Source organism: Borostomias antarcticus (assembly GCF_949987555.1).
Source record: "Borostomias antarcticus genome assembly, chromosome: 4".
NCBI lineage: Eukaryota > Metazoa > Chordata > Actinopteri > Stomiiformes > Stomiidae > Borostomias > Borostomias antarcticus.
In genome coordinates this window covers 6,042,476-6,065,891 of record NC_140237.1, presented here as the reverse complement: position 1 = coordinate 6,065,891, position 23,416 = coordinate 6,042,476, and the positions used below count along the sequence as shown (strand labels likewise).

At 43.3% G+C, this 23,416-nt stretch overlaps 1 protein-coding gene across 1 annotated transcript; it reads right to left on the bottom strand.

Annotated features, from left to right (window-relative positions):
- Positions 1-200: 200 nt before the first annotated feature.
- Positions 201-14,451, bottom strand: LOC311307983 (photoreceptor-specific nuclear receptor-like; the record flags this gene model as incomplete). Its single annotated transcript, XM_084436888.1, has 8 exons — positions 201-333; positions 459-564; positions 859-1,099; positions 5,588-5,766; positions 6,096-6,353; positions 11,691-11,794; positions 13,512-13,662; positions 14,358-14,451. The coding sequence occupies 8 exons, from the start codon at positions 14,449-14,451 to the stop codon at positions 201-203; spliced, it is 1,266 nt and encodes a 421-aa protein (XP_084293014.1).
- Between the last annotated feature and the right edge of the window lie 8,965 nt (positions 14,452-23,416).

Genomic DNA, 23,416 nt, shown 5'->3' with positions numbered 1-23,416 from the left:
GCGTTTTCACCTGGATAATTATTTGATGCACTATGACCACAATGATAGTACTAAAGTGGTCTTTTAAAGAACAGTCAGCAAGCAGAATCTCTGATATGCACAGTATTTTTTTTTTTATCCCACAGATCAGTTGGTCTTTCCACATTTGAGACATACAAGATCTTTGTGGAAACTGTGACTTCATCTTGCGTTTTCAAGACTTAGTTCTTGAACATGTCACACAGTAGCTTCTCCATTGGAGTGTTGCCGATGGTTCGGTGGAAGAAGAGGAGCTCAATGTGCTCAGAGCTGACGAAACGCAGAGAAGGAAGCAGCAGGAGGAGCTTCCCAAACCTGCAAACAAAGAGATAAATAATACTTAAAGACCTCTGCCTTCACAAATGATTTCCCCCCACCGCATTCTTAAACTATATTGAATCCGATTTTGACTAGACATTTTTGTGTGAGAGGTAGCGTACCTGGCAGGTTGGCTGGAGTAGTGTGAGCAGATGTGCTGCCCCAGCATCACTTGAGACTGGTCCTGCAGGTTCTCCACCTGCTCAGGATCTTTCAGACCACGGGTTTCTGTTCCAACAAAACAGACAACCAAGGTCAGCATCTCAAACTTAAAGCACTGAAAATCAGACAAGGACAGAATCAATATAATTGTCCTCTATTCACATACATTTTAAAACATAAATGCTAATGGAATTAATAGTCTAATCACAAAACATACAGATTTCTCAAGTATTTGGTATCAGTACTGACATCAAACAGCTGGCTGGCTCCAAAGATGTAGGGTGTTGGAAGATGTTCCAAAGATGTTGTAGTGACAGTGACCTCCCCTGAGTCACATGACTCACACCATGTCAAACCCACCTGGCTTGAAAAGGACGATGGCCTTGAGGCAGGCGAACTCAGTGGGGTCAACAGCCAGGGCCTTGAAGCGGTTGAAGACCTCCTGGAGGAGCCGGAGGTCCAGGCTGGTGTAGCTGGTCTTGCTCTGCATGGTGGGACAGAGGTCAGGCAGGGAGAGCAGTGGGCAGCTGTCCAGGGGCAGGGACCACTGGATGGCACAGAGCAGGAAGAGCTCGCTCCATGCCTCCTCCAGCAGGATCACCTGGGAGGACGGAAAGATGAGGGTCAGAGGTCAAACCTGCTGATAAGAACAGTCTCTTGGTGGACAATTTCTACAGACGCATCTACATTACTTTTCTATAGGGACAATTTATAATCATTAGACTTTTTTTAGGCTGCAGTATGTACGATTTTAAACCTTTCAAGGTAACACTTCATATTATGGTTGTCTTATTAAGCATTAATTAATAGGTAACCTTATAAGATGCTTATTTACATGAATATGTGTTAATAATATAAAATAGTTAATAATAGCATTATATATGTCTATTGTTAGATTATTAGACATGTATAAAAACCTGTTAAGATAATAAAATTATTAAGAACATTAATAAAAGCATTAGATTCTATACATATTTATTAGCCGTTAATTATGCACTTATTATGCACATTACTTTGCATTTTGCAGCTACCAAATCTAAGGTGAGAGCAGTGCCTTATTATGGTTCAGAAACCTTTATTAAGCACTTGTGACCGATTTCAACTTGTCTGCGTTGTGTGTTTTTATTGCACAGCAGTGGATCTGAACCCCTGCTATGCCACCGACAAGCTAGCTACAGTATTTTTTGAGGTATCAGTTATACTAGTGGAGTGAGTTTATACTAGGAATTAGGCTTGCAAAATTCCCCGAATTCAACATTAGAAACTTTCAATGGGAATTAATGGGAATTTATGGGAATTAACAGGAATAAACTGGGAATTTGGGGGTTATTTATACCAACTGTATTTACTTTGTCATATACGGACATACAGTAAATATAAACATTTTGTTTTGTCATAAGCAGACATGCAGGCAGACATTTCTAATGCAAATTTTAAAATAGACATTTTTGACTTAATCTATTTGTGAGTAGAGCTTTAATGGATTCTGCAGCCCTCTTAGTATGCAGGATACTAGGAATTACCTGTGCATGTGATGGAAGTATGCACTACACATGTCATGGAGAAATTCAGAGTGCAGTTGAAATTCAACTGAATTTGCATTAAATCAGGTTGTTTTAAACAAGATCATGCTGCAAGATCTGGAATTGCATTTTATGTATTTTTCCCCAACTAGGCTACATGTAAGTTCTCTGTTATAGGGGTCCGCGGTGGTGTAGTGATCGTGTTCCGGTGCAGCTGTCCACTGGAGACTGGTGGTCTCGCCAGATCTGAGTATGGCCAGATCCCAGAGGGAGGTGCCTATTGGGCCGCCGCTACCCGACGGTGGCTAGTTTAATCTCAGCTCGAGGGTTTGTCACACTGCAGCAACCCCGTCTGGTGTGGGAATGATGGTTCCGGGCTGAGAGAGTCAAGGAGTTGTCTCTGTCCCCCTCGCACTGCCCACCGGCTGGGCTTTGTGACCAATCCTCAACAGTTAGTAAGGGGTAACTGGACACTAGGTCAGGGTCATTTGGCAACCAAATTGGGTGGAAACAGGATAAAATCCTAACATAAATTTATAAAATAAAGGAAAAGTTGTTTGAAAAAATATGTTATAGGCTACAAAAAAGGTCAACATTTCCATGATTCCTGAGTTTAACTTCTCATGGTAAATTTCTGGAACGTTTCCGGAATTTTCCGCCCCTTTGCAACCCTACTAGGAATGTGCCCAAATACAGATACGTTATTTGGAAAGGCACAGATAATGGAAACATATATTGTTTCTATCCGAAGTTATTTGTTATTATTCGTGGGGAAATGGTGAGTGAATTATAGGAGATGCTGTGCTATAAGAGACCACTGACAATGGCTACAGTGAGGTGGTAAGGACACATTTTTGCTCACCTGTTGTCAGATAAAATTCTAGGTCAAGCAGCAAGCTTCAGCTTAATCAACTTTCAAGCTTAATTCAGCTGGTGTTAGCTGGGCATTCCATTTTGGTAGGTATGGATTTGAAAGCGCGTTCCACTGGCAGACTTCATGTCCATTACTAGAGGCATAACGTTAGATAAGAGTAACTAGGTTGTCAACTAGACAATAACTTCAAAAAAATAGGCTGCATTCAGTCTGAGATTAAATGTGGCTTGTTGATGTTTACTACGTATGTGGTACTGCCTGCATTGTCGTAGTACTGCATTGCACATTTTGCAGCTTCATTCATGTCCAAACTCTGTTTTGCATGGTTCATGTTGTTATCTGACTCTGTGAGAGCTAACGTGCTAGTCATGTGACAGCTGGCATCTGAACTGGTAGCACTCTCTTGTTGGATTTAAAAGTTGTTTCCCCCCACACTCCTGTAATTGAGAATTCCCTTGCCTCTGGAGTCACAGTTAGAATCTGTAGTTAGGGTCTTAGAATCTGTAGTTTTTAATTATCGAGTCGCGCTATAGTGCCAGGGAAGTAAATGGTAAATGGACTGCACTTATATAGTGCTTTTATCTAAAGCGCTTTATAATGAAGGCCTTTCATTCACCCATTCACACACCAATGGCGGCTTGCTCATTGGGAGCAATTTGGGGTTCAGTGTCTTGCCCAAGGACACTTAGACAGGTAGTCAGGAGGAACCGAACCACTGACCCTACGATCACTGGATGACCCGCTCTACCTGCTGAGCTATACAGCCGCCCCAAGTAGGAAAAAAGTTTGGGGCTAAAATTATGACACCCTAATGGCTGTCCCTTTTCTTTAGACCCGAGTCTTTAAGTACAGTATGAGGATGTGGAAATATATTTCAGAACTAATTATAAATAATATCAATCAATGTGATGCTTTGAAGGCTCAAATATGTATAAATCACACCCACTTCCGGTTTCTATCCGAATACAGATATAAATACAGATAATTTTGTTGGTTGAACAGATACAAATAATGACGTCTCGGTGCATTCATACAATTAAACTGGGTTACACTCACCATATACTATATACTACAGCTTTTCAGTAGTATAGCTGATTAGAACAATGTTTTTCCTGCACGAGACCCGGGTTTAAATGCAATAAAAATAGCCTACACAATACAGACGAGTTGACATCGGTCACAAGTGCATAATAAAGGGTTTAATAACCTTAAGTCACTGCAAAATGCATAGTAAAGTGGATAATGAGGGGTTTATTAACCTTAATAAGGCACTGTTCTCACTTTAGATCCGGTACCTGCAAAATGCATAGTAACATGCATAATAAGTGCATAATTAACAGCTAAAAAGTGTGTATAAGAAACAAATAAGGCTTTTATTAATGTTCTTAAGCAGTTTACTGTTAACACTCATAATGATTATGTCTCATAATCTTACATTAAACATTAACACGTATAAATGCCTTATTAACACACAAATGTTAATAAGCATCTTATAAGGACCTATTAACTAATGACCTATTAACTAATGCTTAGTAAGAGGACCTTAATATAAAGTGTTACCACCAGTTGTATTATTATAATTTGGAGTCTGGTGGACACCATAGCATAAAAAAAAAAAACTTGGCATGGCCACACTTGGTTCAAAGTGTGCATGCGTGCTGAGATCCAATCAGCAAGACAGGGCATTCTTCTATGGCCTTATGGGAGTATGGGAGCACCCCCTCATATAGATGGTAGCTTACTCATAGTAGAGTATATTATATGACACTCATGAACGGGACGAACTGCAATGGCGCCTGCGTAGAAACGCTAGCCATGAAGGGAACTGCTAGAGTGCTGCTAGCGTGGGCTTCAACATATTTGTGCTTATTTAATCACATAATATAATAATAATAATAGTAATAAATAACACTTCAATAAGTTATGTCAAGTCTTTAATTCTTAGAAACCAATGCCATCAGTTCAATTACTCCATTATGAATAATCAAATGTGTCTACATTAAAGCAGCAATAAACAATTTCCTACCACTAGATAGCAGTAAGAGACGTGTTTATACATGAAAGACCTAAAACTAATGTGTATGTTTAAGGCATGGGAGCGGAGCAAAGTTACGGGCTGTAATTTATGTAGATGTCGTAGCATGTCCGTAGAATGTTCTCTCTCCTATGATGCTTTTAGCCTCTCTCACTCTGAAATGTAATTTAATGTAATGTATTGCTTTATAAATGTTCTTAGCCGGTAGACAAACATACTCCTGGAGCTTGCTCGATCGCCTTGTTGAGAGGGGTCAGGGAAGAATTTTTACAGCTCACTTATCTGGCCCCCGGGTGATTACTGTTTTTTTGCTTCCCTCTGGAATATGTAGAGAGTGGGTCGTATGCCCACCTCCCTTGTTCTCTGTAAAGCGCATTGTGTTGCCTCTGGGTATGAAATGCGCTATACAAATAAAGCTTTGATTGATTGATTGATTGATTGAATTTGACAACACAGGCAGAAATACTGGAATAACAAGGCTTGGCGACAGGTAGGGGTGAGTCATTGAAGTAGGACGCTATTAGAACGGCATGGCTCAATTAAACAGTCTGATATCAGGGTCTTAATTCGTTTTGACAAAATGTGAAAAAAAAAATATATATATTGCAGCTTTAACATCAAATACATCGAAGATCAGATGGGATCCGAAAGTCCTACCTGGTCTCTAAAAGGTAGGTTGGAGAACACTGGCAGGTTCTTGGCCCATTTCACAGACATGAAGAGCAGGCGTGCTGAGGTCTCGTACACGTTCTCGCTGCTGGAAGGGTACAGGGCCATGTGGTACTCTGAGGACGCTCTCTCTGGTTCGTTGCTGGTCACATCGATGTTCACTTCAACTGCGATCCAAGAAGAAGGAGGATTTAGAGGCAAAGCTAGAGGACGAGTCCTTCCTTTCAAAGCTAGAGGACGAGTCCTTCCTTTTCAAAGCTAGAGGACGAGTCCTTCCTGTTTCATCCTCAAATGCAGTGCATTAAGAGGCAACACAAAAAGATTTGTAATAATTGACTGAAACTGGCAAATATATGAAATGGAAATGTCTAAAATTGTCAAAAACAGTTGACGTTGACTGATTACCAGTCTATACTGTACTTGTCTATCTAAATAGTCCCTAACCCTGGTGTTGGAATGCTAAGGGCCCCCCTCCTTTATAAATGATCCTTCTCACCTTCCTCAGGCTCCAGCTTGGCGCAGGTCTCTGCGGTCATCAGGCTGGCCATGAAGCGGTGGTTGTTCGGGGGGCTGGCGCAGCGCTGCGGGGGGGGCGTGGAGGAGGCCATGTGGGGCCGTGTGATGACGGAGCAGGTGGCGGAGGAGGAGGAGGTGGGCTCCCGGGTGGTGGCCAGGTGCTCTTTATTGTTGTCCATATCGATGGAGTCCAGACGCACCTGGGCAGAGCTGCGTGGCTGGCGCTCATTCTGCACAGCTGTGGGGAGAGGAGGTCATTAAGGAAGCACATTTTATTTATATAAAATCACCTTTCCAAACTGAGGTTACTAAGCCTAAGAATAATTATATTATAATAACCGAACATACAACAGCCATCCCTTCACGCTGTAAACCTCCGCGAAATTCAGATTCGGATGAATTTTGCGGAGGTTTACAGCGTGAAGGGATGGCTGTTGTGTGTTCGGTGAAATTAGTACTGTTTACAAGTTACTGTTGTTTCGAAATGCAGAGGCGAAAGTACCTACAGTATGGTGTTTACAGGACGACTTCAGAGCTTGGTAAGCATAAACCATGTAATTCCTGAACTTGAAATCCACGTATATCATACTTTTTAGAGTTTTTGGAGTGTGCCCATAGCTAGCAACGAGCCAGGGTGCGCGCGCGGACGTTATTGACACAGAACATGAAATTCAGTGTCCTTATCCTTTAATTATATGGTCAAAACAAAAGTAAAACTTTAAGCCTGACTTTAACCATTGTTTAGATAGTACTATAGATAGTACTATTTTAAATCCAGTTTTCACAGCCGCCAGATTCCAGCTGTCACCTAGCTTCGAGCTGCAGCTCTTTGAACTGAACTCCTCTCCTCCCCTGCTTAGTGTGGTGGTATATCGCCCACCTAAGTACAACACCGATTTTATCCAGGATTTTGAGAACTTTCTGTCTGGAACTATGATGGATTATGATCACATTTTAATCTCTGGCGATATGAATATTCATGATTGCTGTGAGTCCTCTGGTTAAAGACTTCTTGTCTCTGATTGACTCTCTAAACCTCACTCAGTGGGTCTCTGGTCCGACTCATGAAAAAGGGCACACACTAGACCTAGTGCTCACCGAGGGGGTAATTGGTGTCCGTTGGTGTTCTGAAATCAAATTCGCCACAAAGTATGAATCCTGTAGGGTTTTATTGATAATTTTATGAAATCCATTGACTTGTATTGACGTGACCGTTGTAGATGTGTAGATCAATCCGCAGAGGGGATTCAGGAAGTGAAACTACTTCAAGGCATTGCACGAGATCGGAATCAGTTCAAGCGGACGTTTACACACGTATGTGCTGCAACTAAATAGTTCTATGCTAAATATTTTAAAAAGCCTGTCCAGATGAACTAGAATCTTACTTTATGTCAGAATGCCAACTAACACCTCGGTGAGTTTCTTGTCTTTGAAATCGAGAGTTTAACATGTTTTTGAATGATTTTTCACGGTGCCCACCCACATCCATTGTATGACCAAAACGGTGGTAGAGCAATTATCTTTCACTTTCTCAAAAGTGCTAGTTTTGTCAAGGTTTTGATCTGAACCATTGTATATGATCATAAGTAACCTTAAAACAGGGCTAAACATGCAGTTTCCCTTTACTACTCCTTTAAGCCCATATCCCTGTCCTCACTGTCTGATGCTGTTTGGGAGTTGCGGCCAACAAACTGCCCCTCTGACAGTGTTCCCTCTCGCCTCCTAAAAGAGGCTTTTGACTCAGTTGGCCCGTTCTTTCTGGTTTTAGTGCATGTCTGTTTTAGTTCAGGCGTCTTTCCAGCTACATGTAAACATGCCATAGTGCAGCCACTAATCAAAAAGCCAAGTTTGGACCCCACTGTTCTTTCAAACTTCAGGCCCATCTCCAAACTGCACTTTCTGTCCAAGGTGCTGGAGAAAGTAGTTTCTATTCAGCTGCAATCTTTTCTAGAGAAAAATGATGTCTATGAGAAGTTCCAGTCTGGTTTCAGACCTCGTCATAGTACTGAAACAACTCTGTTAAGAATGTTCAATGATCTTGTCTTAACTGTTGATTCTGGGTGTGCTGCTATCCTGGTAACATTAGATCTAACTGCCGCCTTTGATACTGTGGATCATAAGACCCTTCTATCCCACCTAGAAGAGTGTGTTGGTATTAAAGGTGCTGCCCTCAAGTTACTTCAGTCGTACTTGACTGACAGGAGTTTCTCTGTCCACCTAGGGGAGTTCTCCTCAAATGTAGCCCCCCTTACCTGTGGTGTCCCGCAAGGCTCCATCCTAGGCCCTTTATTCTTTTCCTTATATATGCTGCCCCTGGGTTCTATTTTCCGCAAACACAATGTCTCCTTTCATTGCTATGCAGATGATGTCCAAATTTACCTTCCGTTCAAAATGACATGTCAAGACTCCCTCAAGCCTCTGCTAACTTGTTTAAATGATGTTAAGACCTGGATGGATGTAAATTTTCTCAATCTTAATGATAGGAAGACAGAGGTTATTGTGTTTGGACACTGTCAAAAGGACTCTGTTTGTGCTCTAGGACCCCTAGCTAGCTGCCAAGAATTACTGTTTTATCAAAAGTCTGGGTGTTACGTTTGATAGTGCTTTTAAAGTCGCACTGAAATGAAAAAAGCATTCTGTCCCATTTTGGTTCACATAATTGGTCATAGTGTTCACCTATTCAACGATGTATGCCAAAAAAATTACAAAATTCTACTTTTGTTGTAATCTTATATCAAAGTATATAATGTCTTACTTCCTGGAAAACTGTAGGTTACATGCAATAATGACAACAGGTACCTTAGATTTTAGGCCAATAATCTCACGACATCCACCCGTCCGTCAATCAACGCTATCCTTCTATCGAATCTGTCTAAAGTTCTTAAAACCCGTCCACTTGTCAATGTTCCAATCAAATTCCTCTAAACATATGTCCCACCCTCATAGCTTGTTTGCGTCGGAAATACAGCAAACTACGGAAGTTAGATGATCTCAAACGTCTGTTTCAGTGCGACTTCCTTTTTCCAGGCTCCTGTCCAAATTAAAGCCCTACCTCTCTCCAAATGACTTGGAGAGGGTTATCCATGCTTTTATTTCATCCAGGTTGGAATATATTCCAGGAGCCTGCCCCAGGTTGCCTGTTTCAATATCTGTGTGGTCTGAATGGCTCTATGTGCTACTAACCCTGCTCTGCCTTCCCTCTGCCTTCCCTCTCCCTGGTGCCTCTCTCTCTCCCTCCTATCTTCTAACCAGGTCCAGTGGATGCCCCAATGTCACCAGCAGACCTCACGAAGTCCGATAGATACCCCTGTGTCTACTGTGGATGATGTAGCATGTCCGTAGAATATTCTCTCTCCTATGATGCTTTTAGCCTCTCTCACTCTGAAATGTAATTCAATGCAATGTATTGCTTCATAAATGTTCTTAGCCGGTAGACAAACATACTCCTGGAGCTTGCTCGATCGCCTTGTTGAGAGGGGTCAGGGAAGAATTTTTACAGCTCACTTATCTGGCCCCCGGGTGATTACTGTTTTTTTGCTTCCCTCTGGAATATGTAGAGAGTGGGTCGTATGCCCACCTCCCTTGTTCTCTGTAAAGCGCATTGTGTTGCCTCTGGGTATGAAATGCGCTATACAAATAAAGCTTTGATTGATTGATTGATTGACTAAGGCAATGCTTTGTATGTGGGTCTAGACCAGCTCTCCCTGCGACACCTGCAGCTAGTGGGTCTAGACCAGCTCTCCCTGCGACGCCTGCAGCTAGTGGGTCTAGACCAGCTGTCCCTGCGACGCCTGCAGCTAGTGCAGAACGCTGCTGCGCGCCTCTTGACCGGCACAAAGAAGCGAGACCACATCACACCGGTGCTGCTTCCCTGCACTGGCTCCCTGTTCGCTTCAGGATTGACTTTAAAATACTGCTCCTTGTTTTTAAGGCACTGAATGACCTGGCCCCTCAGTACCTTGCTGAACTTCTCCATGTTCGCACCCCAGCTAGAGCACTGAGGACATCAAACGAGCTCCAACTGGATGTCCCAAGGTCTAGGCTAAGGACTAAAGGCGACCGAGCCTTTGCAGTGGCTGCCCCGAATCTGTGGAACAGCCTGCCGCCACAGATTCAGTCTGCCCAGACCCTGGACATGTTTAAATCACAGATAAAGACTCACCTGTTTTCACTGGCTTTCTGAGGCTAGTCAAGCCATACATCCCTGGCCCTGGTATGACTGTGTAGTTTTAAATGGTGTACTTTTATATTCAGTATTGTATGTATGTATTGTCTGTTTTTATTTTATTTATACTGTAAAGCACTTTGGTGCAACTTCGGTTGATTTTAAATGTGCTATATAAATAAAGTTGACCTTGACCTTGACCTAGATACCAAAATATGCAAATGTTCGCATATTTTATGAGATATTACCTTGTTTGCAAACCTAAACCTTTTTCTGTAAGAGAAAGTGTAATGCAAAAAACAATTATCCTGATGTGGACATTAAACTGGTAAAAATGCACAAGGATATCTTTAAAGGAAAACAGAAATCCTATTCACCTGTAGTGTCTCCTCTTATCAAAGATGTCATTGTCATCCAGGACATGTAGGAGTTGCTTACATACTACTTTCTCCTGAACTTTAGAAATTAAAATAAGTTTGGAGTCTAGGAAGCAATGGGTCAAGGTTTGGCTTTCTTAAGAGTGGTTGAATAATAGCATGTTCAAGAATATCAGGCACACAGCAAGAGTTAGCAAGAGTATTCACAATAGATATAGGCTAGTAGTATGTATAGGCCTAGGCTGAAGACATCTTTGAAAAGAGAGGTTGGAATAATGCCAAAAGGACTGAAGGATGGATGCATTTGGGAAACAATATCTGTAAATTATTCCAAAGGAATTGAGCTAAACTGGCTCAATATAGAGACATTACATTATATGTTGCTACTCTTGCACGTTGCCTTCAGCACTAGATTATGCTCTTAGTCACTTGTTTAGAAACTAGATGCACTTGTGAGTCCTGGCTGCCTACGTTAAATGCAGTTATTGTAAGTCCCTTTGGATAAAAGTGTCTGCTAAATGACTGTAATGTAATTTAATGTAATGTGAATGTAACATGGGCTGGACAATCAACCCTAGGGGAGAGAGGGAGGGAGGGAGAGAGAGAGAGAGAGAGAGAGAGAGAGAGAGAGAGAGAGAGATGAAAGGACATGTAGAGAGGAAAACAGGGAAGGCAGAGGGAGATAGGGGAGGGAGGGAGGGAGAGAGAGAGAGAGAGAGAGAGAGAGAGATGAAAGGACATGTAGAGAGGAAAACAGGGAAGGCAGAGGGAGATAGGGGAGGGAGGGAGGGAGAGAGAGAGAGAGAGAGAGAGAGATGAAAGGACATGTAGAGAGGAAAACAGGGAAGGCAGAGGGAGATAGGGGAGGGAGGGAGGTTATGTTGGCGTAATCTTTCACTCCAAAGATTTCACAGGAGGGAAAAGATGCGATATAACCACAAAAAAGACCTTGAATTGCCTACTTAAATTTTCTGAAGTCATGTGATTCATTGAGATGTGCTTTTAGTTCCTGATTGATGCAGTTCTACCTTACCATCTTTGTTCATGCCTGCCTGCAAACACTTCTTCAGCCGGCAGGCTTGGCACTGGTTGCGGTGAGCTTTATCCACAGGGCACATGCCTGTGCCAGCCTGACACCTGTTGAGAATCAAGGGATTTTAGTAACAAATACAATGTTAAAAGGGTATTTTGTAAAAGCCTTTATGAGGTCTCACGGTCGCTCTAACACCACCTAAGATCCACGTCCAGTTGCACATATGGTTCTATGGACCTTTGATAAAAGAGATCGTGATCAATGTGATGTGTGCGGACTCGCCCCAGCTGTGTGACAAAAACAAGCAACAACGGAATCGCCACTAGGGGGTCTGCGAATGGCAACTACAGGGTGGCACAGCGCAAAACCACTTTCGGTCAATCCTCTTTTTCACTAAAAGGGATACATTTTTAGAAAACCCTACCAACTGAAATAAAAACACTAATTGATCTGAAAGTGTTAATGAAAAGGTGAAACTGGCTGAAACAAAATGTAATTTGCGCCCACTATGTGCTCCGTCTTAACGAACTCTTCACTAAAGATATTGCGCTAATTATATTCTAATGCAAACACACTCATACGGTGTTTCAGCTGAGTGCAATTTGCTCCTGATGAATAGGCCTACTATACATACTGCCCATGCAACAGTATGCATGTTCTAGGACAATGGCAGAGAGAACAAGAAAGGTTAAAATTTCCGAGCGCGAACTGGAAGTCCTGACGGACGAGGTCCACAGGTAAGCCTCACAATTACAAGCAAAAAAACCATCACACTCACAGCTAAAAAACATATTTGGGATTTAATATCCCAGTCTGTGAGCGCATATGGTGTTTCCAAACAGTGCAAACGGAGGTGGAATGATTGGAAAAAGAGAACAAAGGACAAAATATCATTCAATAACTCCCAGGCAAAAAAACGGGCATTCTTTGTTTTTGTCACTGTATCTTTGTCATTGCATTTGTTTGTCATGTCATCCCAAAATAAATTAGTTATTAGTTTGAGCAGAGCTGTCCATGGTGCTGAATGTGTTGGGCGAAGTTGGGCGTTCTTATTTTTAATTTAATGCTTGGTTGTAGGCCTAATGATGTAGGCCTATTTGTATTTTTGGTCACAAAGGTGTAATTCGAAAACTTTATTTTGTTGCAAAGACAGCAAAGCAAATCCCGTGAAATAATGTGCGACTATGTTTTGCCTGACTGCCCTCATCATCTGCCCGCACGTGAGGCAGGTGGCTCCTGGTCATCGTCGTCTTCATGTCTCAATCCTTAGAAATGTGCTTCAATTACCACCAACTCTCTGAAGACGCAAATAATTTCACTATAACTGCGTGTGGCAATTAGCGATAGATCTTTGTGAATTGGACTGTTTTTGCAGAGAGGCTCCTTTGCATAGAAATTGGCACATTTTCCGCCCATATTACCTCATTTAAATATCCGCAAATAGCACAAACGCACAGAAACGCTATGATCATGGCAACGTAGTTAGCACGGTATCTCTTGCGAGTGCTTTGTGGATAGCTAGCAAACCCGCGCAATCCGTTTGTGAATTCGCCCCATACAGTAGATAAACATAGGAACATACTCATGACTACGCGCCATGTTGCATTAGAATTAGCGAACACACGGGCACGCACACGCGCGCAGGGACAGGGATCCCAAGCCCTTGGCTAGAATACACGTGTTGTATTCGTTTCATGTTATCGTAACCTGTTACAACGTTTTTTCATTGTCCCTGACAAATAGACTAGTAAGGATATAGAAAATAAAAATCTATGGTTACAAGAGCTGATGGATGGACTTCAGGAACCTACATCTCCATACCTGTATATGAGCCTCCGTCTCACACTACGCTTGAAGAAGCCACTGCAGCCATTGCAGGCGTAGATGCCGTAATGTTTACCACTGCTAGTGTCTCCACACACTTTACACAGCAGAGCAGGACTAAGGGCTTTCCCCGGGGCAGGACTCTTGGCTGGAAGTTAACAGGGAGAGACAGACAGTTTAGTTGGCGCCATGCTTTTGGCTGGTAGTCAGTATTGTGCCATTGTGCCCGCCATCTGTGAGATGTGGGTATTACCGCTGTAAACTGCTGAAATGGATTCTCTCCCAAAAGTATTCTCTCTCTCATACAACATTGCCTTTCATTATGGTATTGAAATCATAATGTCAATTTGAACCAAAGACAAACTTCATAATTACTGAAACTTTAATTAGCCTAGTAATAATTTAAATGAAACAAAATAATTTAAAGTAATCAAAACATTTGTATCATGCCTACAGAGAACATTAACGTTTTAATTATTATGCATCTAATTCATAGATGATGCGGTTCATTGTATGTATGTACAGTAGGCCTATATTGAAAATACATAACCATTTGTTCTAAACATTTTTTTGTCAATTTAGTTTATATTATTCCTTTGCATTACAATTTTTTAAATCCCTCCAATAAATAAAATCCCTTCTACATGCTGAAGACATCCCTGTACACCACAGCCAGAAAGAAGCAGCACATGGCACCTGCTGGTCCTAGTCAGAGAGCGGGGCTCTTACCTCCCCTGCTGGTCCTAGTCAGAGAGCGGGGCTCTTACCTCCCCTGCTGGTCCTAGTCAGAGAGCGGGGCTCTTACCTCCCCTGCTGGTCCTAGTCAGAGAGCGGGGGTCTTACCTCCCCTGCTGTCATCGGCTCCACTGCTCCCCGGAGACGCGCTGGGAGAGGAGTGGGGCAGCATGGACATCTTCGACAGGTGGTTCTCCATCATGTTTACAAGAGGATGTCCAATGGACTCGTCACTTGAGAAATGAACAAATACAACCTCCTCTTTACTGGAAATTGCAGAAGAGTATCCCAATAGCAGGCCTGATATTTGTAGAATCTTCCTTAGGTGTGTGGTCCTACAAATAAAGTCTGATGGCTGTATACTGGTACTTGATGATGATGTTTTTCAGAGTTGCTCCACTGAGCGCTTTGAGCCCTTCAACAGTTTACAAATGTCCCAAAATGGGCAAGCAGCCCTGGCAGCCCTTCCGCTGTGGTCTCTTAGTCAGACAGGCCAGATGGTGGATCAACTCCCCTCCTCTACTCATTGAGCCAGAGGATGTCCCTGTGGCAGTGTCCTCTCTCGCTCCCTTCACTGTGGACGTGTTGGTCGGCTGCTCAGGTCCTTCCTCGTGGGATGGTCTACCCAACACTGTGATGGTCTACCCAACACTGTGTAGACAATGGTTTTGTGTGATGCGTTCCTCTGTCCGGTCACTCGGCTGTGTCTGTCAGTGTCTGTGGGTTCTCCTCAGTGGCAGGTCCTCAAAAGCGAGGCTGTGGGTGCAGGATTAGCCCCGAGCGCTGTGTAAGCAGCACACTTATTTGTCATCCTCTTAATCTTTACTGTCCATCTACTGGATCAAGCAGTCACATTGCCAAGACTTAGAAAGATGGTGGTGGAGCGACTGGAGGGGGGTTTCATAATGAGTAAGAAAAAAAATATAAATAAAAAAAGGAAATATACAATATATTCCGCATAGGCCCAACTCTCAGGCATGAGAGCTGTAACTTTAGACCTCTATCCAGCTCATCCTCTCTCTCTCTCTCTCTCTCTCTCTCTCTGTCTCTGTCTCTCTCCCTCTCATGAGGATAGCCATCAGTCAACAGGCCTCTACAATGTCTGCATTTAAAGGGATGATTACATGGGGTGCATATTATTATGTTTACTGGCCCCTTCAATTTGTATTGCCCTCATTTTTTCCCCACAGCCTCAGAATTCCACCTCAATTTCCCCCTGTATATTTGATCTGTGTGATTGCCCCCATTCATAATGACTTCCAGTGTTTGCCAAGGTGCCCAGCTGCCTATTAACTCCCATTTGCCTGTTCTTGACAAGATCACCCCACTTTCAATGGCTGCATAGTGAAAGTGGTTGCTGAGATAATAATAGGATTTTACATTGGTGATGTTTTGGCCTGGACTAATTGTACTCATCTATGAGGGGCCCAGTGCATTATTGAGTGTCCAGAATCACCATACATGGATCATTACAGCACCATTTACTAGTGTTGTCTCAAGACCACTTTTTGAAGGTCTCGGCCTTGTCTTGTCTTGTCTTGTCTTGTCTTGTCTTGTCTTGTCTTGTCTTGTCTTGTCTTGTCTTGTCTTGGAATATATCTTATTTCAAGACCGGTCAAGACCACAACTGCGGGAATATCACTCAATTACCTGTACTGTACATTGTCTAATTGATTTGTTGTCTAATTTATGTAAAACTTCCCGCTTGAAATGCAACCAATAATTTGTCAGATGAATTTGAGGAGTGCCTATGGGTTGCATGTTTCACGTGTGTCATGCAGTGTGGGACTCAGTGTGGGTCCTGGGCTGGACTCGGTCTCCCTGCTTGAGAAGATGTAGAGGATGTATTGGAAGATGTATTGGTCTTGACTTGGTTTAAACCCCTCAAAGTCTTGGTCCTGTCTCAGTCTCAATACACTCTGGTCTTGGTCATGACTTGGTCTTGGTTTAGGTGGTCTTGACTACAACACTACCATAGGGAGTCATATTCAACAGGAACTACAAAAGTCATTTCACTCAGAGACAAGGTTAACATTTGCTGAGAACCTGCTTATTGGAATAATGCATGATACGTGTATTCCAACATCTTATATATTTGAAGAGGTCCCATTTGCTACCTCTACATTATTTTCCATAGCAGATATGCAGTGATTCAAGTAAACCATATTCAAAGGGGAGAGAAAAGTGGTATTAAAGTTGAAAAATGACCATTCATATTACCTCCCATAAGGCAGGTGGCTTACTGCATTTTGGCTCCATCACAAGTGTCTGTTGATTTCATCATTGTTTGTTCCATACAGTTGCGTGGCTTCTGTGGACGTTGTTAATCTGAGCAGGACGCGCTCAGCAGCATGGACCAGCTTTCATCTTCTGTTACTTGGCAAACAAGCATCAGCCCTTGACATCTGTGTATTACAAATGATATGACTCTTTCTAGGTTGTCTGTTTGTGTTATTGTATGTAACTGCATGTCTATTATAACAATATGACTGAGCAAACCTTGCTAGAATCACAAATTCGCTTTATGTTGTAGTTAAGAATCCAAATATTGAAGTACATGTGGGTATTCAAAATGTGTCCTCAATAAACATAAAAGCAGAGTTCATTAAGTTGTGTTTGATAGCACCAATAAGGACTTGAGCGAAGTCCTCGGGAAAACTGTACTGCATTAGATATTACATAACACAAATACTATAGAAAGCATGACTTTTGAACCACATGAAAGTATATTCCACTGGGTCCCTTGTAATATTGATTAGTGGCGGCTGGTTTTTCTGGGCCCCAATCCAAGCTGGGCCCCTGAATCATTCTCCCTTTCCCATTCCTCCCAGTTATCCCATTCCTAACTAGACCAACAGTTCACTCCATAAAACCATGACATGGCAAACTGAGACCATATGTGAATGTGAGCAAGTTCCTCCAAGATGGCCAGACACAAGAAAAGACACTAAAAGCATTGTAAACCAGCTAAGTAGATTAGACAGCCACACAAGATCTGCTTGCATATCATCCTCTAGTAGGATTCTAAGAAGGAGGGAAGGAACAAAAAGATTAAAAGAGCAGTAAAGATGAATCCTTGAGGCATCTTCAACCATATGGTGCTGCGCTCTGCATCAGTGCTGCCCCTGCAAGATTGACTGGTAATTAGTCCGAGGTCTTCTGAGGTCCTCCGTCTCCCTCAGCTGAGCTGCGTGGGGTCCAGGGCGTAGCACGTCTGGTCCAGTCCTGAGACTGCTGTTTGCCTCAAGCCCCCAAGATCAGCTTGGCGCATTGAAGCCACCATGGGCTTAGAGGCCGCTCGGTATTGCAAGTCACGGTATTGCGGCCCAAAAGGCTTATTTCTAGTAGAAATAGATTATAATAGATAGTGCTAGCAGAGGAAAATATTTTTTTCTGGGTATCATTCAACATCAGAGACCAATCTAAAGACGATCAACTTTTAAGTCTGACCCTTTTTTTTTTTTTAGAAGCCACCAATACCTGTATCAGGCCGATTTTAGAAATATGCTGTGAACGAGCTTCAGGGATGCTGGGCGCGCGCTAACTATATTAGCCTATAGCTCCTTGCTTTTAGCAATCAACCTGCTATATAAATGATCATGAAATGTGATTACTTTAGGAAATTGTTGGAAAAGATCCAGAGGCTAAGTGGGTTGAATAACTTAGCTAAAATTATCTAATGTTACAGTTCCTTATATTAACGTCGACCATATTGATACTGTATATAGGCTAGGTAGCTATGCTAACGGTAGCTAATGCTAACATTACGTTCGGAGGTTTCAGATGTATTTCAATATTAACTTAATGTTGAGCATGCTCAATGTGACTTTGCTCATACATTGATAACAGTCTAATTATGTTTTCTATTTTGTGTCTGGCGTTATTTAGCTATAGTGGGCTGATGCTTGCAGCTGCTACTATATTTAGCATTTACCACATTATAAATCAAAGTGGTCTATCATGCATGGGTAGTGTAATTACCTTTTACCATATTGCAAGTAAGCATCCATGTAATTTGTAGCTCACATGTTACTAATTTTGAATTATATTGAAAATCAAATTAATATTGTAACTCCTCCCCGCCACAGCTCATTGTACACCGATATAATTCTTCTTGCTTTTGCTAATACTCAACTCTTATCAAACTTTTTGCTAGGAAAGAAATCTGGGTGTGATTCGTCGCTAGTGCTCATCCAGGCTGTTGTCATCTCCCGCCTGGACTCCTGCAACTCCCTACTTGCTGCCATCCTGCAGTGTTGGCCATCAGACTCCTGGAGAAAACTGCTGCTGACCTGGTGTTCAACAGCCCCATGCTCTTCCACACAACTTCCCTTCTCCGTTCTCTGCACTGGCTCCCTGTAGCAGCTCCCTTCCAGTGTAAGATGGTGCTAGCCTACAGGGCAATGAAATGAACAGCTCCTTCCTACCTGCAGGCCATGGTCAAACCCTACACCCCCACCCAACCACTTTGCTCTGCTGCATGTGATCGGTTCCCCTGTCGCTCCGAGGACCCTACGGTCACGGCTCTTTTTTTTTTTCCTAGCCCTGCAGTCGTGTACTGAACTGCCCACTGACATCAGAACAGAGCCAATAATACACACTGTTCATAGTGAGCCTAGTTATTATTGATTAACTTGGACTGTTTCCTCTCTCCTTGTCAGTCATTAAAATATGTTCAGTGTTTCACAATACTTATATACAACATTTCATTATTTTATCTCAGACTATTTCTGAAACAATCATCGCTGTCAGTATACATTTCCCTTCAATGTTATCGCTTACCCATTTGTAACCATTTAACTACCAGACTGTACAAAAGAATTGCACACCTATAGTATTTTTATTGGTGATTTATTTGCAAGGTTTAACCTACTTCTCCACTTTCTCATAATGTTGGTATGAAATGGCAGTCAAACTATGCAATGATGTTCCACACTGTTTCCACCCAAATTCTCAACAAATGTGGCCACCACACTGTTCAGGACATTCACAGGTCTTGCTCACAGGGATTGGTAAACGAGAGGGACACGGTTCCTCCATAATGTGCTAAGGCTCTGCTTAGATAGGCTTGGTCATCAGAAACTATCACAAAGACAAAGTGATCGCAAAACGAAAATTAAAAACTTTCACTAACTGAAAAACTTGACATGCATGAACACTGTCATGTCTTTGCACTGTCCTGTCCTGCTCCCTGTCCTGTGTCATCTACAACAGCGTATGCCTTAACCCTAGTCAAATTTCTAGTATGTGTAAACCGTATAAATGGCAATAAACAGGGATGCTTGACTCATACAAACTACTTTAACTCAATTTCAATAAACAAATCCAAAATATGGCAGACAGAAGAGCTGAACAGACTAAGTACATCACTGGAGGATCTTGCAAAGAACCAAGGGAAATTGACTGGTATAAACGCTAAGGGTAATGAGGTATGAGGTGCAGCTGGGCAGGGTGGAGACAGGTGGCAGGTGATGCAGGAGACGGGAAGGTGAGTAGGCAAAAACCAAGCATGAACTGGAACTGGACCACTGGCGCCCCTCGACTATCCAACCCATCCATCAGCGCCAGCAGAGTGGACACGATAGAGCCAGAGTGAGAGAGAGACACATGCAACGCAAGGTTAGTTTAGTTCCAATCGCCCATGAGCAACATCAATCAAGTACGCAGCCAAGAACTGAGTTACACCGGAGGCGGTGGCTCCGTGACAGACAGGCCTCACCTGTGTCTACTGAAGCGTACTGGGGCCAGCCGGTCTATCTTGTGGAAGAAGATGAAGGAGGGTCTCATTAGGTTGGCCTGGAGAGAGACCAACCCACAGCCATCACAAACTCTCAGTCAACACTGAGGATGATGGTCGGGTGTCCTATCCAATAATTATAACCCCCTTCCCTAACCGCCAGAGAGGGGTTGCTCTGCTTCCTATTCAATGACTAAAAAAGCAATCACAGTGGGATTTAGTGACATCATTATGCACACATCAGGAATGCATTATCTCATCTTGAGTCAGTCAAAACATTATTTGGACCTCACTAATAGGTGGCCCCTTGTATCACTGCATGTATCTTTTAAAACAGCAAACACTATGTGTAAATGAGGTTTTAAACTTCATCAAGACCATTATAAACTAGAAAGTACATTTCCTGGAGAAAATGTGAGGGGGGCTAGCTGCTGCAGCTGTATGTAACAGCTACTGCTAGAACTACTACGGACCGGGCAATCTCCATGCACCCACTGGCGAAGACTGTGCATCTCTAGCCCACTTAGGGGCTGAATTGTGGGGTCTGTGGCGTGGACAGTGGCGTGGTAGCGAGAATTCGCCCCCTCAGGTCAGAGCTGGTCGGGGACAGTGTACTCCTCTCCGAGCCACCTACCCACCCGCACCGGTGAAGACCATGCGTCTCTAGCCCACTCAGGTGCTGAGTTGTGGGGCCCATGGCGTGGATAGTGGCGTGGTGGTGAGACTCCACCGCTTCAGGTCAGAGCCAGTCGGGGACAGTGTACCCCTCTCCGGGCCACCTACCTGACTCCACCGGTGAAGACCGTGTGTCTCTAGCCCACTCAGGGGCTGAGTTGTGGGACCCGTGGCGTGGATAGTGGCGTGCTGGTTAGGCTCCGCCCCCTTGGGTTACAGCTAATCGGGGACAGTACAGTGACCTCTGGGCAATTTCCATGCATCCACCATTGAAGACTGTGTGTCTAGCCCACTCAGGGACTGAACAGTGGGTTCTGTGGCGTGAATAGTGGCGTGGTGGCGAGGCTCTGCCCCTTTTGGTCATAGCCAGTCAGGGACGGTGTACTCCTCTCCAGGCTACCCACCGGCCCCCACCAGTGAAGATCATGTATCTCTATTCCACTTTGGCTGAGTTCTGTGCTACCACATTAGTTATAAAAGGGTGCCTGTACCTTTAAGAGAGGCTGCACATGCACACAAATTCAAAAAAGCAACAGCTGCCACCACTCTAATCCCAACTGACATGGTCCGCTTCAGACAGCTATATTGCAAAAACTATAAATGTTACAGCTTATATATTGACACCATAGGAATCCTGAGAACTTGGAGAACATTTCTATGTATAATATGTCGTATAGCTTAAACACTGTAGGCATGGCGACAAGTTAGAAAATGCAAAATTAGCAGCTCAAAGGTTAGTGCGGCACCATACGTTTCAATGGGGAGCGCAGTTGCCGAACAAATCGTCATACAGTGAAAATTATAAGTCACACAGCTTAGATACCTACATTGTACGAATTAGCACAGTTGTGTGAACGTTTCGATATATAATATGTGTATGAGCTGTTAAAACTGTAGGCACAGCGACAAGTTAGAAAAAGAGTACAAATGCAAAATTAGCAGCTCAAAAGCTAGAGTGCAGCGCCATACGTTTCAATGGGGAGCGCAGTTGCCAAACAAATCGTCACACAGCGAAAACTATAAGTCACACAGCTTAGATACTTACATTGTACGAATCAGCACAGTTGTGTGAACATTTTGATATATAAGATGTGTGTGAGCTGTCAAAACTGTAGGCATAGTGACAAGTTAGATAAAGGGTTAAAAATACAAAATGAACAGCTCAAAAGTTAGAGTGCGTTGCCATACGTTTCAATGAGGAGCACAGTTGCTGAACAAAACGTCATACAGCGAAAACTGTACGTTACACAGCTTAGATACTTACATTGTACGAATCAGCACAGTTGTGTGAACATTTTGATATATAATATGTGTGTGAGCGTTCAAAACTGTAGGAGTGCCAGCAGTTTACAAAATGTGCTGACACCACTCGAAAAACAGTTTCTGAACATTCCAAAAGCAGTTTCAAACAGTTTCAATGGGACAAAAAATAGTTTGAAAAAGTTACATTTCTAAAATTCTCAAAAATCTGAATACATCCGTTAAAGAGCTAAACATTGTGAACATTTTAAAGTTTGAATGAAGTTTCTAGCACAAAGTATGAAGAAGTTATAAAGGAGACTAAAACTGGGGAGAATAATAAGAAAGAAAGAAAGAAAGAAAGAAAGAAAGAAAGAAAGAAAGAAAGAAAGAAAGAAAGAAATAGTGGGAATATCACAAGTTGGGCTAGCTTCTACAAGCTAGCCCACCTACTAATCAGCCCCTTCAAGAAAACACATCAAGGCACCCAAACAGTGTGATGTACAAGGATAGAACCCTCTGAGATAGAACCCTCTGAGAGTAGAAGTAGACAAACACTCAAAATCCTTAAGTAATACTTTAGATAGCCTATATATGGTACAGATGTGTCTTTAGATAGGCATCTCTCAGGTACAGTAGGGTTTGTTGTAGAATTTCTTGTTCAATATGGGTTAAGAAGCAAAACAGTTCAACAGTTACCAGAGTTTATTTATCCACGGATAGTTACAAACACTCGAGTGTGGCTTCTTGTCAAGCAACCTGCAGCAAGGCTAGTCAGTTGAGAGAGCGGCAAGTGCAATCTGTGCTCCACAATTTAAGGCAGATGAGTGCAACTCCCCCTTTCCTGCCCACAAATCGGTAGGCAGTAGGTGGGGTCACTGTGAAGGCCAGCCATGTTGTCTTCTTCTTCTTGGGATGACGTCTCTGGGCTCGTCCCATCCCTGGGCCCGGGAGTAGGAGGGAGAAAATCGGGCTATCTCGGCTGACCATCAAGGGGACTGGGAGGTTGTTCCCACTCCGATGTTCATTGTGAAGGTGCTGTGTGGGGTGGGTACCTCCACATGGGTCGTCGGATAGGCCTGGGTGCACACACCCCACCTCAGTGTCTGGACCTGAGGCGCCGGTGGCGAGATCTGCCCTGACCAGGGTGACACCACTGCCGCCGCCCCCTGGTGGGCCCAGCAGGTGGTGAGCAGGGTGCGGGCTGGGCCTCACGCCCTGGTGGGACCCGGCCTCCCCGCAGGCAAAACACCTCCAGGTCTCAGCAGGGTTGGGTTCTCTTCTCCTCGGGGTCTGGGCAGCCTGTTCCGAGGTCCGAGGCGTGGCATGTCTGGTCACTTTTAGTCCTGAGACTGCTGTTTGCCTCCCCGGCTGGGCTTTTGTGTGGTGAGAACTCGTTAGTTGATTGCCACCAGCTGGTGTCACAGTAGTCAGAGGTTGATTAGGGAATCGGCCGCAGCCATGTGGCAGGGTTGCCATGTGGCAGGGTTGCCATGGCGACTAAAAAGGGCCGGTA